This window comes from Lynx rufus, unplaced genomic scaffold, assembly GCF_022079265.1.
Source record: "Lynx rufus isolate CCGP_SWC_20201006 ecotype Redwood Valley unplaced genomic scaffold, mLynRuf1.p SCAF_5, whole genome shotgun sequence".
Classification (NCBI taxonomy): domain Eukaryota; kingdom Metazoa; phylum Chordata; class Mammalia; order Carnivora; family Felidae; genus Lynx; species Lynx rufus.
Window position 1 is genome coordinate 31,820,068 of NW_025814867.1, and position 13,078 is coordinate 31,833,145.

Here is a 13,078-nt window from a genome sequence, read left to right on the forward strand (position 1 = left end):
TTGAAGAGTATATAAATACGAAATACTGGTAGGAAACTCAAACGTTAAGAAAATTTATAATCAAAATCAAATAATAAGGATAAAAATATAATCAACACATAAAACTTTGGTGTAATAATATGTATTGAAATTGACTTTTACTTGAGAGAGGAGTCATGGAACTATGATAAATGGTATTCTTAATGTTTATTTTCATATATATAATTTCTGTGCTAAAAAGCCTCCATCTTTTTTATATGAACTTTTGCCAAGCTAGTGTTAGGAATGCATTGTTGAGTAAGCCACATTTTCTGCCCTGAAGCACCTCAAGTCAGATTCTGAATGATTGGAGCCAATAGAGAAATTACATACCAGCTAGTCCTAGCTTGAATCTAATGCAGGAATCCTGTTTTAAATAATTGTGGTGAGAAGAAACCTTACTACTTTATACAACCCATTGCTTCATAGGGCTAATTTTAGGAAATTCTTACTTATTTTAAAGCATTTTAGTATAAGGAGTATCCAGTAGTTTTAGTTGTGCTTCTGGTGCAACACAGAGACAAATCTCCCACCTGATAGCCATTCAGATCATGGTCACAGGTACATTCTAGTCTTACTTTTTCCTCCATAGTAAAAATTACTAAATTAATAGTATCCTTTACAATAATTTTGAATATAGTTACCCTTCTCTGTTTTATGTTTTCTGTACACTTTATATGCCATCTATCTATCTGTAAGTCACAAACAACAGTACGGATTTATATGAAATACTAATTAGAGACCTTTCTTGGGTTGGCATCCATCTGCTACTTACAATGCTGACTAGAGTTATTCAACTAGCTACAAATCCAACCCGTATGTCTTTATCACAGGTACAATATGAAAGTCTTTGTTACACAACTCTCAAACCTCATTAATTTATCAAGCAGTTTTCTAAGGAAGACATACAGATGGCCAACAGGTACATGAAAAGGTGCTCAACAGCACTAATCATCAGGGAAATGCAAATCAAAACCACAATGAGATGTCACCTCACACCTGTTAGAATGACTAATAACAAAAAGACAGGAAAATAACAAGTGTTGGCAAGGATGTAGAAAAAAAGGAACCCTTGTGCACTGTTGGCGTGGATGTAAATTTGTTCACCCACTATGGAAGACTGTATGAGATTCTTCAAAAAATTAAAAATACAACCACTGTATGATCCAGCAATTTTACTGCAGGGTATTTATCTGAAGAAAAAAAGATACCAACTCAAAAAGATAAATGCACCCCATGTTCATTGCAACATTATTTACAGTAGCCACAATATGGAAACAACCTAAGTGTTCCTCAGTGGATGGATAAAGAAGATGAGGTATATACATACAGTTGACCCTTGAACAACATGGGTTTGAACGGCATGGGTCCATTTATATGCAGATTTTCTTTATAGCACTGTAAATATATTTTCTCTTTCTTATGATTTTCTTAATATTTTCTCTAGCTTTATTGTAAGAATACAGTTATACGGTACATATACCATGTACAGAATATATGTTAATCAGCTGTTTTTGTTATTTGTAAGGCTTCTAGTCAACAGTAAGCTATTAGTAGTTAAGTTTTGGGGGAGTCAAAAGGTATATGTGGAATTTCAACTGCACACATGGCCAGGGTTGGCACCCTTAACTCATGAAATCTTGCCATCTGCAACAACACAGATCAACTCTGAAAATATTACGCTAAGTGAAATAAGTCAGTCAGAGACAGATACTGTATGATCTCTCTTATATGTGGAATCCAAAAAAACACACAAAAAAAACAAAGTTAAGCTCATAGATACAGAAAACAGATTGGTGGTTTCCAAAGGCAGGGGGTAGGTGGGGCAAAATGGGTGAAGAGGGAGTTAAAAGGTACAAACTTCCAGTTATAGAGTAAATAAGTCATGGGAATATAAAGTACAGCATGATGACTATAGTTAATACTGTATATACTATATATAGTTAATAATATGCAGCACAAAAGTACAAATATATTGCATATTTGAAAGTTGCTAAGAGAGTAAAGAGTTCTTACCACAAGAAAAAAATTCTGTAACTATATATGGTGATCATTTTGCAGTATATAAATATATGTAATCATGTATACCTGAAACTAATGTATGTCAATTATTCCTCAAATAAAAAATGTACCAAGCAATTATTAGCTATCTGATATATGCAAAGCACCATTATCAGGCACTGGGATGCAAGTCAAGAAAGACCTGGTACTTTGGAGTTTGGAGGTGATGATAGGTGTCTGACCACACCAGTGTGTTTAGAATATAACCACAGGAAGAACGGAAGGAGACTCTCATGACAATTGGAGCACGGAAGACAGAGCTCTCTCTACCCTAGTCCCTGTTTTAGGGCTTCCTGTGGAGTTGGCAAGTTGAGCTAGATTTTGAAGGGTCAGGAGTTAGCACTGATAGCAGGAGTAGGATAAGGAAAGCTGGGCAACAGAAATTTGGGCCTTCATTCTGAGGCTGGTATTTCCCTGCTCTGTTCGAGAATCACTGTCTTTGCTAAAGAATCCAGAAGGGGAATGGTGGTGTAGTCCCCCATTATGCCTATTTGGGTAGATGTCCAAATGTCTTCCCTTTTTTGTTCTTCTTGCACCAAATAACTTTTAAAAAGGATCTAATCTTTTCCATGATAAAACCACCAATGATACAGGATTTCTGTTTTATTTGACAATCAAAATCAAAGGCAAAGTGTCAAAAACTATTCAAGTTGCTCTTGCTGCCTTTTTTTTTTTTTTGAGAAAACAAAAAAAAAAAAGTAAAAAAAAAAAAAAAAAGCTCAAAGGGAAATTAAATGGGTGGGCATAACCCCAGGTAAAATTGTTAGGAATACACTGTGGCCTCCTCCCTCCAGGATGGCAGCTTTGTCTTCCTTCTCCAGTACTCTCCTGTACCACAACACACACGTTGTCAATCTCAAACACATTTGCAATCCATTCCCTCCTCTCTCGTCCTGTCCATGGTCTTCTCCAGAGTTTCCCATCTGTTGTTAAGCTCTTTTAAAACCCTAGCTAATAACAGAATTGTTCATGGCCAAGCATGGACTTGGTAGGAGATATCCCAGATGTATTTGAGTTTCCAGAGAGAGACTGGAAGACTGGAAGTCTTTAAGATTCTAGTGAATAAGGCTAAAATAACCAGAATAATGCCCTGTTGAATTAGACTATGTTGGGAGCCATTCTTCTGACCCACCAATTGTTAAGCCAACCCAGTGTGTATTTCCTACCTCATTTACCTTCCCAAAACATCCAGCCCAGTAAGCACTGCTTGAATCAGGCATCAATGTATAAGATGAGAGTTAAATAAAGTGACATATAGGCAGCTGGAATGCAGACTTATGAACAAAGAATATCTTTTTATTCTTCTTGGAATTATAGGGGCAGATGTAAATTACATGGTTCTAGTTTTTAAAATACAGTGTTAATTTTTATTAGAAATTACGCTTGACATAATCAGAAAACCAAAACATAGCTTTTTGTTCAAGGTACATTCATAAGATGGCTTTTGGTAAAGTAATAGTTATCTTCAATTTTTTTATTTGGTTTGTTTTCCTTTTGGAACCAGGTTATTCAGAGAATATTCTACACAGTCAACAGATCTTGGAGTGGAAAAATAACTTCGACAGAAATAAGAAAAAGCAACTTTTTGCAAGTAGGTCTCTTATTGGAATTCATGTATAAAAGCAATTAAGGGGAGCCTGGGTGACTCAGTTAAGTGTCCAAGACTTGATACTGGCTCAGGTCATGATCTCACGGTCGTGGGACTGAGCCCCATGTTGAGCTCTGTGCTGAGCATGGGGCCTGCTTGGGTTTCTCTCGCTCTCTGTCCCCCTCTCTCCCCCACCCCGCCCTTTCCCTGCTTGCTCGCACATGCATGCTCTCTCTCTCTCAAAATAAATAAACCTAAAAAAAGAGCAGTTTAAATAATACTATTAGTTCATTTAACAAGTATTTGAGCGCTTACTGCATGCAAAGCACTTTCACTACTTTCAGTCATTAAGCATTTATCAGATAACCTGAGATGTGTTGGGGGTAACAAAGGTGAATAACCAGAGATTTTTGTATCGAGGCATGTGGAGTAAAAGAAAAGCACACAGTCACACCTGAGGAAAATTTTCACAGAAATGGATAACAAATATGCATAGAAGGCCTCACAGGACTGACATGTGATCTTGACCTTGGAGGATATTGGGAGTTTATCAAAATAAAAAATTAGAAGGGGATTCCAGATAGAGGGAGCAGTATAAGCAAAGGCCCATAAGCATGAAAGTGTCTCAAGTCTCAAACGGAACAGTCTACTGGCTGGTGGCTCTGCAGAGACTGACCAGTGATGCAGCCTGGCAGGCTGGGTTAGGAAAGACCTTGCAAAAGGAATAGAGGGATTTTAACGTGATCCTTTTGACAATGACTCTTTATCCAGCTCCTACTGGAGTGGAGAAAAATATTAAAAATTCTTTTAAGAAAGACACATTTCATTCAATTTTTTTATTTATTTTACCTACTATGAAAGTGTTGACCACTAGTGGGAGCCTTTTACTGAGGTAATCTTCGTGCCTGACTGTGGAAGCTTCTGTTAATCTAAAGAATGGTTCATGGTTGAAAGGATATATTTTATTTTCAATGAATCATACTAAATGAAGCTTAGGGTAATAATACCACCTTATGTACTCTTTTATTTTTCCATGTCTTCATCTGAGACAAAGTAATGAAGACTTGGCAAAATGAGCAGCCCATAATACATATACACACCTTTTTTATTCTAAAATGAATAGTAATCATCACAGTGATTGTTAATATTTATTGAACACCTGGTGCCTGCCTCTCTTAGCAGGTAATATGGGATGGGTCAAAATGGCAGTAATTCCATAAAAAAGGCTTCATACCTTGAGAATGATGATAATCCCTCACATTCCTGAAGCACATTAGAGTTTATAGTTTCTAACATTATTATAATATATATATTTTTTAACTGATGATAAAATTTGAGGCTCAGATACGGTTGAATGACAGGTAAGATCACACAGCAAGTAAGTGATTGAATTGGAAACGGAACTCAAATGTTCTTCCTAGAACATGGTTTAATTTTTCCCCTTCTCCCCTACCCCTCTCCTTATTCTTCCTATTAGTGCATTATTCATGAATGTATGCTCGTAATGTATATGCTCATGAAGCATTCAGGTACGTGACATATCTAGAATAACCAGCAGAAGTCACTATTTATCTCTTTACGCTGCCATTTCATTCCTTTTCCCAGACAGAACCCACATTATCTGTGGTTTTATTCCCTTGTATGTTTACATGAAGTATACAGTTTTATTTTGTATGGCTACTGTTACGAGGTTTTGTAATATATGAGATCATTATTCTGTTAATTTGTTTTTTTCCACTATGGTATATCTTGACATTCTTTTCATTTCCATTCATATAAATCTATCTCATTTTTATGATTCTTCTGCATAATCTGTGGTATGGTTCTACCGTAACTAAATTACATACTCCCCTTTAGAAGATGTTGAAGTCATTTTCATATTTTTTCTTTGGAAAGATGCATTGAATATCCCTGTACTTTCCTCCTGTTAAGAATCTTTCTAGAATAGGGGTGCCTGAGTGGCTCAGTCGGTTAAGCATCCGACTTTGTCTCAGGTCATGATCTCATGGTTTGAGCCCCACGTTGGGCTCTGTGCTGACAGCTCAGAGCCTAGAGCCTGTTTTGGATTGTGTCTCCCTCTCTGTCTCTGCCCCTCCCCCGCTGACCCTCTGTCTCTCAAAAATAAACATTAAAAAATTAAATTAAAAAAAAAAATTTTTTCTAGAATAGACTACTGGAGGGAAAATCCTGGATCAAATGGTATGTACATTTTCAGTCTGATAGATCCTGCCAAAAACCTGTACTAGTTCACACACATTCACCAACAGCAGAAGTCATCTTTTTCATTTTATGACAATCCAGTAGGTTAAAATGAGAGCTGCTTCTCAAGATTTGTTTTAATGTACATATTCTGCTTTATACATGTTAAAGAACATTTTGTAAAACAAAACATTACAAGCCTTGTTTGGAAAACAAAAAAAATTCCTGTTTTATCACCCTAATACAACTAATAACATTTTTGTATGTGTTTTTCTTGTCTCATATATATGTGCAGATTAAATGGATTTTACATATTCTTAGTGTGTATAATTTTATATACCATATTTTGCTTTTACCATGTCATGGTTTTCCTTTGTTTCTGTGTAGACTTTATAATTTTTACTGGCAGCAGAATCTTCCATTAAGTAGTTTTAGTCTCCTAATTTATGTTCTCAGCTTGTCAGGGCATATTGGTTTCCCAGTATTTACATTTTGGAACATAATTTTTTATCGAAGTAATCTATTTGCACTATGAAATATTTATCTTTGTTCCTTATAATGTTTTTCACCTTTAATTCCACTGTATTTTCTAATCATATTGACATGTTTTTTTTTTGTTGTTGTTGCTGTTAAGATTTAGCTAGTAAATATTTGTCTTTTTTTTTTAACTTTCCTTTTAAATTTTATTTATCTCTTATGGATAGCATATATCTAGATCTGTTTTTTTGGGGGGGGTTGGTTTTTATACTCAATCTGAAAATGCTTTAATATGGAGACTCTATTCATGTATATTTATTGTGATTGTTGATATATCTGATCTGACTTCTGCCATCTCATTTTGTTTTTTCTATTTCCTGAGTTTCCTTATGGTTTCTTATATCTTTCTGAATTTTTCATTTCTGAAAACATCTCTATTTATCTGCCCACTTGCATGATAATTGTAAGAATTGTTAAGAAGCCTGGGTTTAGCATTATTGTTTCTGGTGTTTTCCATCAGGGTACACAGTGAATCAGGGGAGACCCCGGTTTACTTCCAGCTTAGGGCCCCACAGCTCCATCCCCCATATTTTCCACACCAGGCCACAGCACATCAGCACAGTACCATACATAAGTCTCCTTTATAGTAAACTTGATCTCATTACAAAGCCAAACCCTGTATGTAGACTTCCACTCTACATAATAGAGGAGATGCCCAGTCTTCATAATTTTGGAAAGTTAAAAGCAATGTCAGTTCATGACCATCTATTTCAGCCTCTTGTGTGTTCTGGTTTGCTAGTTTGGGGACCTCTGACAGGATATAGTCTCCTTGGTAACAGTCCTTCCCTTTCCCTGCTTTTAAATCCTCCACAGCATCTATCCCTTTGGAAAGCATAATACAGAGTTTGTAAATGTTTATAGATTGGTCAGTTTATTAAAGGTAGGATGAGGTTGCCTGTTACAGTTCCTGGTTTAGTACCAAAACCAAAAATTTTAATTAAATTTAAAATAAAACTTCATTAGACTCTATATAATGGCCAAAGCTGGTTTTCATAATTTTAAAATAAATTAATCCTTCTCTTCATACTTTATTTCAGACTCTAGCCCTTTTGGAAGAAGAGGAAGATATAAACCAAATCACAGATTACTTCTCCTATGAACATTTCTATGTTATTTATTGTAAATTCTGGGAGCTAGATAGTGATCATGACCTCTACATCAGCCAGGCTGATTTATCTCGATATAATGACCAGGGTGAGTGTTTTATAGTTGTTAAGACTTAACTATTTTGAAGAAGGCAAGAGTTGTCTGAATTGTTACATGAATGAGAAATTCCCATTTCTTAAATTCTTTATCTAATCAAGTCCTCTTCTTAAAAAAAATTTTTTTTAATTTATTTTTGAGAGCGAGTGGGGGAGGTACAAAGAGGGAGGGGACAGAGGATCCAAAGCCGGCTCCACACTGACAGCAGAGATCCCGATGTGGGGTTCGAACTCACACCCTGAGCCGAAGTCAGACACTCAACCAACTGAGCCACCTAGGTGCCCCATCAAGTCCTCTTTAAAGAGCCAAGAATTTTTAAGTGGGAATGAGTGAAGGTATTGATTTTTCATTTAGAAGGCAAGTGTAGGAGAAGGGACTTAAGGTAAATAAGCAATTAGAGTCTTTGTTTTGATTGTCTTTGATTAATTTAATTAATTAGTGTGTTTATTTTAGTTTTTGGGAGAGAGAGGAGAAAAAGAGAGAGCACGTGCAGGGGAGAGACAGAGGGGAGAGAGAGAATTCCAAGCAGGTTCTGCACTGTCAGTGCAGAGCCCCATGTGGGGCCCAAACTCAGGAGATTGAGATTATGACCTGAGCCTAGAGTTGGATGCTTAACCAGCTGCACCACCCAGGCACTCTGTGATGTTTATTTTCTAGTGATGAGTTGAATTAGATCCATTCCTATGTAGTTTATTTGAAAGAGAGTGTATGTACACCCTATAAGTTTCCCATTTTACAGTATTTATAAACAGACAAGGATGAAATAATATGCCAGTGTTTTCAAGGACTAATAACAACTTACCTTTTGGGATTTAGATCCAGAATAGATATTTTCTCCGCAGATGAATTTTGTGTGTTTTCTTTTATCAGAAAACAAAAATATTAAACATCACATGATACTACTCCTTTTGCTTCATTTTTACCAGTTAGTAAACTTATAACCTATTACATGCAAATATTCTTCCTCAAGCACCAAGATACATTGACTCATTCTTTTCTCATAAGATTGTCTCATAAGATTCTCATAAGATTGTTCTATTCTTAAATGTCTTCTCAGGCACTGCTATTTATTTTAAATCAGCTTTTAGCCCTTTAGGTGTAGCAGAGTACAAATCTTAAATACATTGAATTTCATTTCTGTTATTTGGTATCTCTGTGATTAACTGTTTGCATCTTAAGAAGAGTTTCATTCTATATGATCTTAAGTATCATAGAACTTTCCATATATAAAAAAAGAGTCCTTCCTCTCTATTCTCAGGTGCCAACCAGGTATCAAGAGAAAATACTCAGATGTACTTATTGATGAACAAGCATTTTAGTACTATACCTCCCTTTTTCAAGTAGTCATAATCTTGCTGTCACCAGAATAGCATAAAGATGGAGATATTCACAGGCATATCGGGTCAGCTTTATTAGCCGTGCACCTTCTAATCACCGGTGGCCAGATCATCTGTGTAACATGAGGTCATACAAACCTTATGGGCTCTAAAGCACTCTCTCCAGCTGATACAATCATAATTCTCATTAGGTTCCAAAATGTATATACACACATAACAATCCAATAAGAGGGTATATTAAAGTGATGATGTCCAAATAAGTAGGCATCTAAGCCTGCATGATGAAGAGCCCATCAAAACTACATAATTGGCAATCCATCAGCCTGTCCTAAATGGGACAACATGATCTTCAATTTTAGGGTAAACCTTCCAAATGTAAAAAAGACTTTAGCTTTGGGATTAAATGTCCATGCCTTTCCTATACAGCCCTCTGTTTGTATAGTACAAATTATTATAAACCAATGTTCACCAAAGTCTAGAGGGTCCTTACATAAGCTTTGTGGCCAGGCATGGCTCTACTGACACCCATATTCCCAACATTCTTCAGCCAAATTAATTTTACCTTTAGGTTGGCTATACCTAACTGTGTGCAGAAGAATTAGATGCTGATAGCTACTGTCTAATAACTTCATCACTTATTTGGAAATTTTAGTGTACATGCTATTGCCTGGGGCACTTCTTAAAACAACAGATTCTGTCCTCACCAAATCCCTAGGTCTGAGATCTATTGACATAGCCTTTTGGTAAAACGAAAGGCTTTGGTTATTTTGAACCAACAATGAGGTACACTGCTATAGATTCTCTAGGATCTACCATCAAAAGCAACATGCTATCTTAAGATAAAATTGTATGTTATGTCCTGGACTTTTATGGAATAAGAATATATGAAAAGTATGTTTGTGGTATGTTTAGGTATCTTCTATAAAATTCTACTTGAAAGCATTCTCCATTGTTGTACTCAGAGTCCCTTATCTTAGGAGTTGCTGATCAGTTCCCCTTGAATTTAATACGAGGATAAAATTTGTCTTGTTTTAGAGGAAAATTGTCTTAGATACAAGATCAATATAAATCCTATACGTTTTTGTCTTAGTTGTTAGGATGCTCAACTATATTAATACATCACAGCTGTCAGGCATAATCATTTGCCTATTCTTTTTTTTTAATGATTGATTATGCCACTTCAAATTCTTACTTTCAAAAATATAAATTATACATAAGTAAAAATTTAAATATTCATATTCTTGTTATAGAAGATTATTATGTTTTAGCTCATAGCTACTGAAAATAAATTTGCCCAAAGTATTGCCTTTATGGAACATGTTCCTAACTAGCTTTGTACTTTCTTATTTACATTTAGCTTCATCAAACAGAATTATTGAAAGGATATTTTCTGGGGCAGTAACAAGGTAAGAAAAAGCATCTGAGTTTAAAAATGAATTACAGGTAATACTTTTAACAATCTCATTTTAGCACAGCTTCATACATGTCATGTATGACATGTATGTCATGGCTTCATACAAGACAGCAGTAATTCTTTATATACAGACATTAATCCTTTACCTAAGTACAGGTAAAGGTATTTGATCCTGGTGATTATTTGCATTCAAATTAGAAACCAGACTTCTTTTTTCATACCAGCAAATGTCTTCTGGTTTCACCCTTCTAGGCCTTTGAAAACAGGATAGGTTTTGTAACCTTTGTAAGATTTCCAGCCTTCTAATTTTTTTTTTACTTTTTATTTAAATTTTAGTTATAGCCTTCTAATTTTTTTAACTTAATTTCCAAAGAAGGTGTTGCTTTATTTCTTAGTCTGTCATCCTACTAAATTCATCCGAGTAATTGCTCAGGAAACTTGATAATGATATGTTTTCTTCAGGGGAAAAACAGTACAGAAAGAGGGAAGAATGAGCTATGCAGATTTTGTTTGGTTTTTGATCTCTGAGGAAGACAAAAGGAACCCAACCAGGTACGACTTCTTAAGATTCCTTTGCCAGTAACATTTAACACTTAAACAAAGCTTAAAAAATTGATGATGCATATCCATTGGATGCCATCTTGACGTAGGGGTACCAAGATGGATTAGACTTATTCTCTGCCCTCTTAGACTGAATCCATAGTCATAAAATATCAAGAGAAGTATTTTTACCACCAGAAACAAAGGTGAAGTAACATGTGAGCTGGCTCTGAAGAATAAGTAGGACTTACTTTATACAGAATGTAGGAATATATATTGTGAATTTTGTTGTTTTATGATCTTGATGGTTCAGTAATAAATCAGAGAGAGAAAGAAGAGCAAATTGTGGATGACTGGTATAGATAAATTAGAATCATCTTTCCCTTTCCTTGGCACTCTCAAATGTACCTTGATTTGTAGTTTTGAGTTTACACATGTGTTTCTTGCCACTAGTCTCATGTTTAAGCCAAAAATCTAGGCCCCTCTCTTCTTTTTATTCCCAGCTTATATAATAACACAATACCCAATACATAGTTTGTGCTTAGTACCAAGGGAGGGAGAGGCTACAGTTTTTGGTGCTCCTTGCTAGTATAACTGACTCAACTGTGTACATGTTGGTTGAAGTATTTATCTAAATATTGGATATATGGTTTAGAGCTCAGTGAAGGTAGTGGGGCACCTGGGTGGCTCAGTGGGTTAAGCATCTGACTTCTGCTCAGGTCATGATCTCTTGGTTCATGAGTTCAAGCCCCACTTCGGGCTCTCTATATTGACAGCTCAGAGTCTGGAGCCTGCTTTGGATTCTATGTTTCCCTCTCTGTCCCTCCCCCACTTGCACTGTCTCTTTCTTTCAGAAATAAATAAACATCAAAATTTTTTTAAAAAAGAATTCAATGAAGTAGAAATCTAAGCTATTTATTGGGCAGCCTATTAGATTATTTTTAAATAACTTTGTTTTCCATTTCAAACAATAATTTATTGTCCATTAGAGACAATTTAGAAAACATGGGTAAGCAGAAGAAAATAAATTTTAATTCTAACACTCAGAATAAGACACTATTAAAAAAGTTGGTATATATTGTATGGTCTATTTCATATATTGTTACATACATGTTAGACATTAAGATTAGCTCCATTGGATTAAGTCTTAATTACCATACACTCCAAAATTTTGATGGATTGCTTTCCAAAACAATAGTTGCAGCTAAACAGTTGTAACACTCACTACTTTTTTCATTAAAATAAATTTTCCAAGGGGTACCTGGGTGGCTCATTCACTTGAGCATCCGACTTTTGATTTCACCACAGGTCATGATCCCAGTGTTGTGGGAATGAGACCCTCATTGGGCTTCATACTGATTATGGAACCTGCTTGAGATTCATTCTCTCTCTCTCTCTCCCTCTCTCTCTCTCTCTCTCTCTCCCCCTCCTTCCCTCCCTCCCCCCCCACCCCTCTCCCACACTCCTGCTTTCTCTCTCTAAAATAAAATTTAAAAGTTTTTTAAAAATAAGTAAATAAGTAAGTATTCCTAAATGGAATTGTTAGGTTAAAAGGGTATAGATATTTTGGGGGGAATTTATAAAAATTATTAAGTTGGTCTTTAGAAAAGTTTTGTCACTTTATACCTTTATCAACAAGATACAGCATATTACTAACACTAGGTATTTTCCTCTTAAAAATATTTTCCAACTTGATAAGTTAAAAATTCAGTATTATGTATATTGCATTTCTTTGATTACTAATGAGGCTGAATTTTTTCATACCATTCAGCCTTTTTTATTTCATTTTAGCCAACTTGCCTTTTCATGTCTTTTGCTCATTTCTGTTTTTATTTATAACAAATACAAAAAATATTAAAGTTTTTTATATTTAATAATGAAGCTATTAAAAAATATATAAAATAAAAATATCTAAACTACATACATTCAAAAACCTTAATATGAAATTCACTCATAATTCCATGACCCATATTTAATATTGGTACATATCCATTCACTCCTCTTTCTCCCTTTCCTTCTCTCCTGACTCTTTCTCCTCCTATTCCTCCCTGCACCAAAAGATATATTATGCTAAATGGTATCATATTATATAGATTTGTGATACACTTTTTCACCTAACAATATATTTCCATGCCAGTAAGTATGCATGGTTTTTTTCCTCTTTTTTTTAATTTAATTTTT

At 35.1% G+C, this 13,078-nt stretch overlaps 1 protein-coding gene across 2 annotated transcripts in view; it reads left to right on the forward strand.

Annotated features, from left to right (window-relative positions):
• The window catches only part of PPP2R3A (protein phosphatase 2 regulatory subunit B''alpha), a 164,470-nt gene that overhangs the window by 91,541 nt on the left and 59,851 nt on the right, over positions 1-13,078 (forward strand). For both annotated transcript variants that reach the window (XM_047100163.1, XM_047100164.1), the window contains exons 6-9: positions 3,584-3,670; positions 7,441-7,597; positions 10,301-10,349; positions 10,820-10,909. In XM_047100163.1, the coding sequence (XP_046956119.1) occupies positions 3,584-3,670; positions 7,441-7,597; positions 10,301-10,349; positions 10,820-10,909 (383 nt within the window). The remainder of the gene's footprint in view (positions 1-3,583; positions 3,671-7,440; positions 7,598-10,300; positions 10,350-10,819; positions 10,910-13,078) is intronic.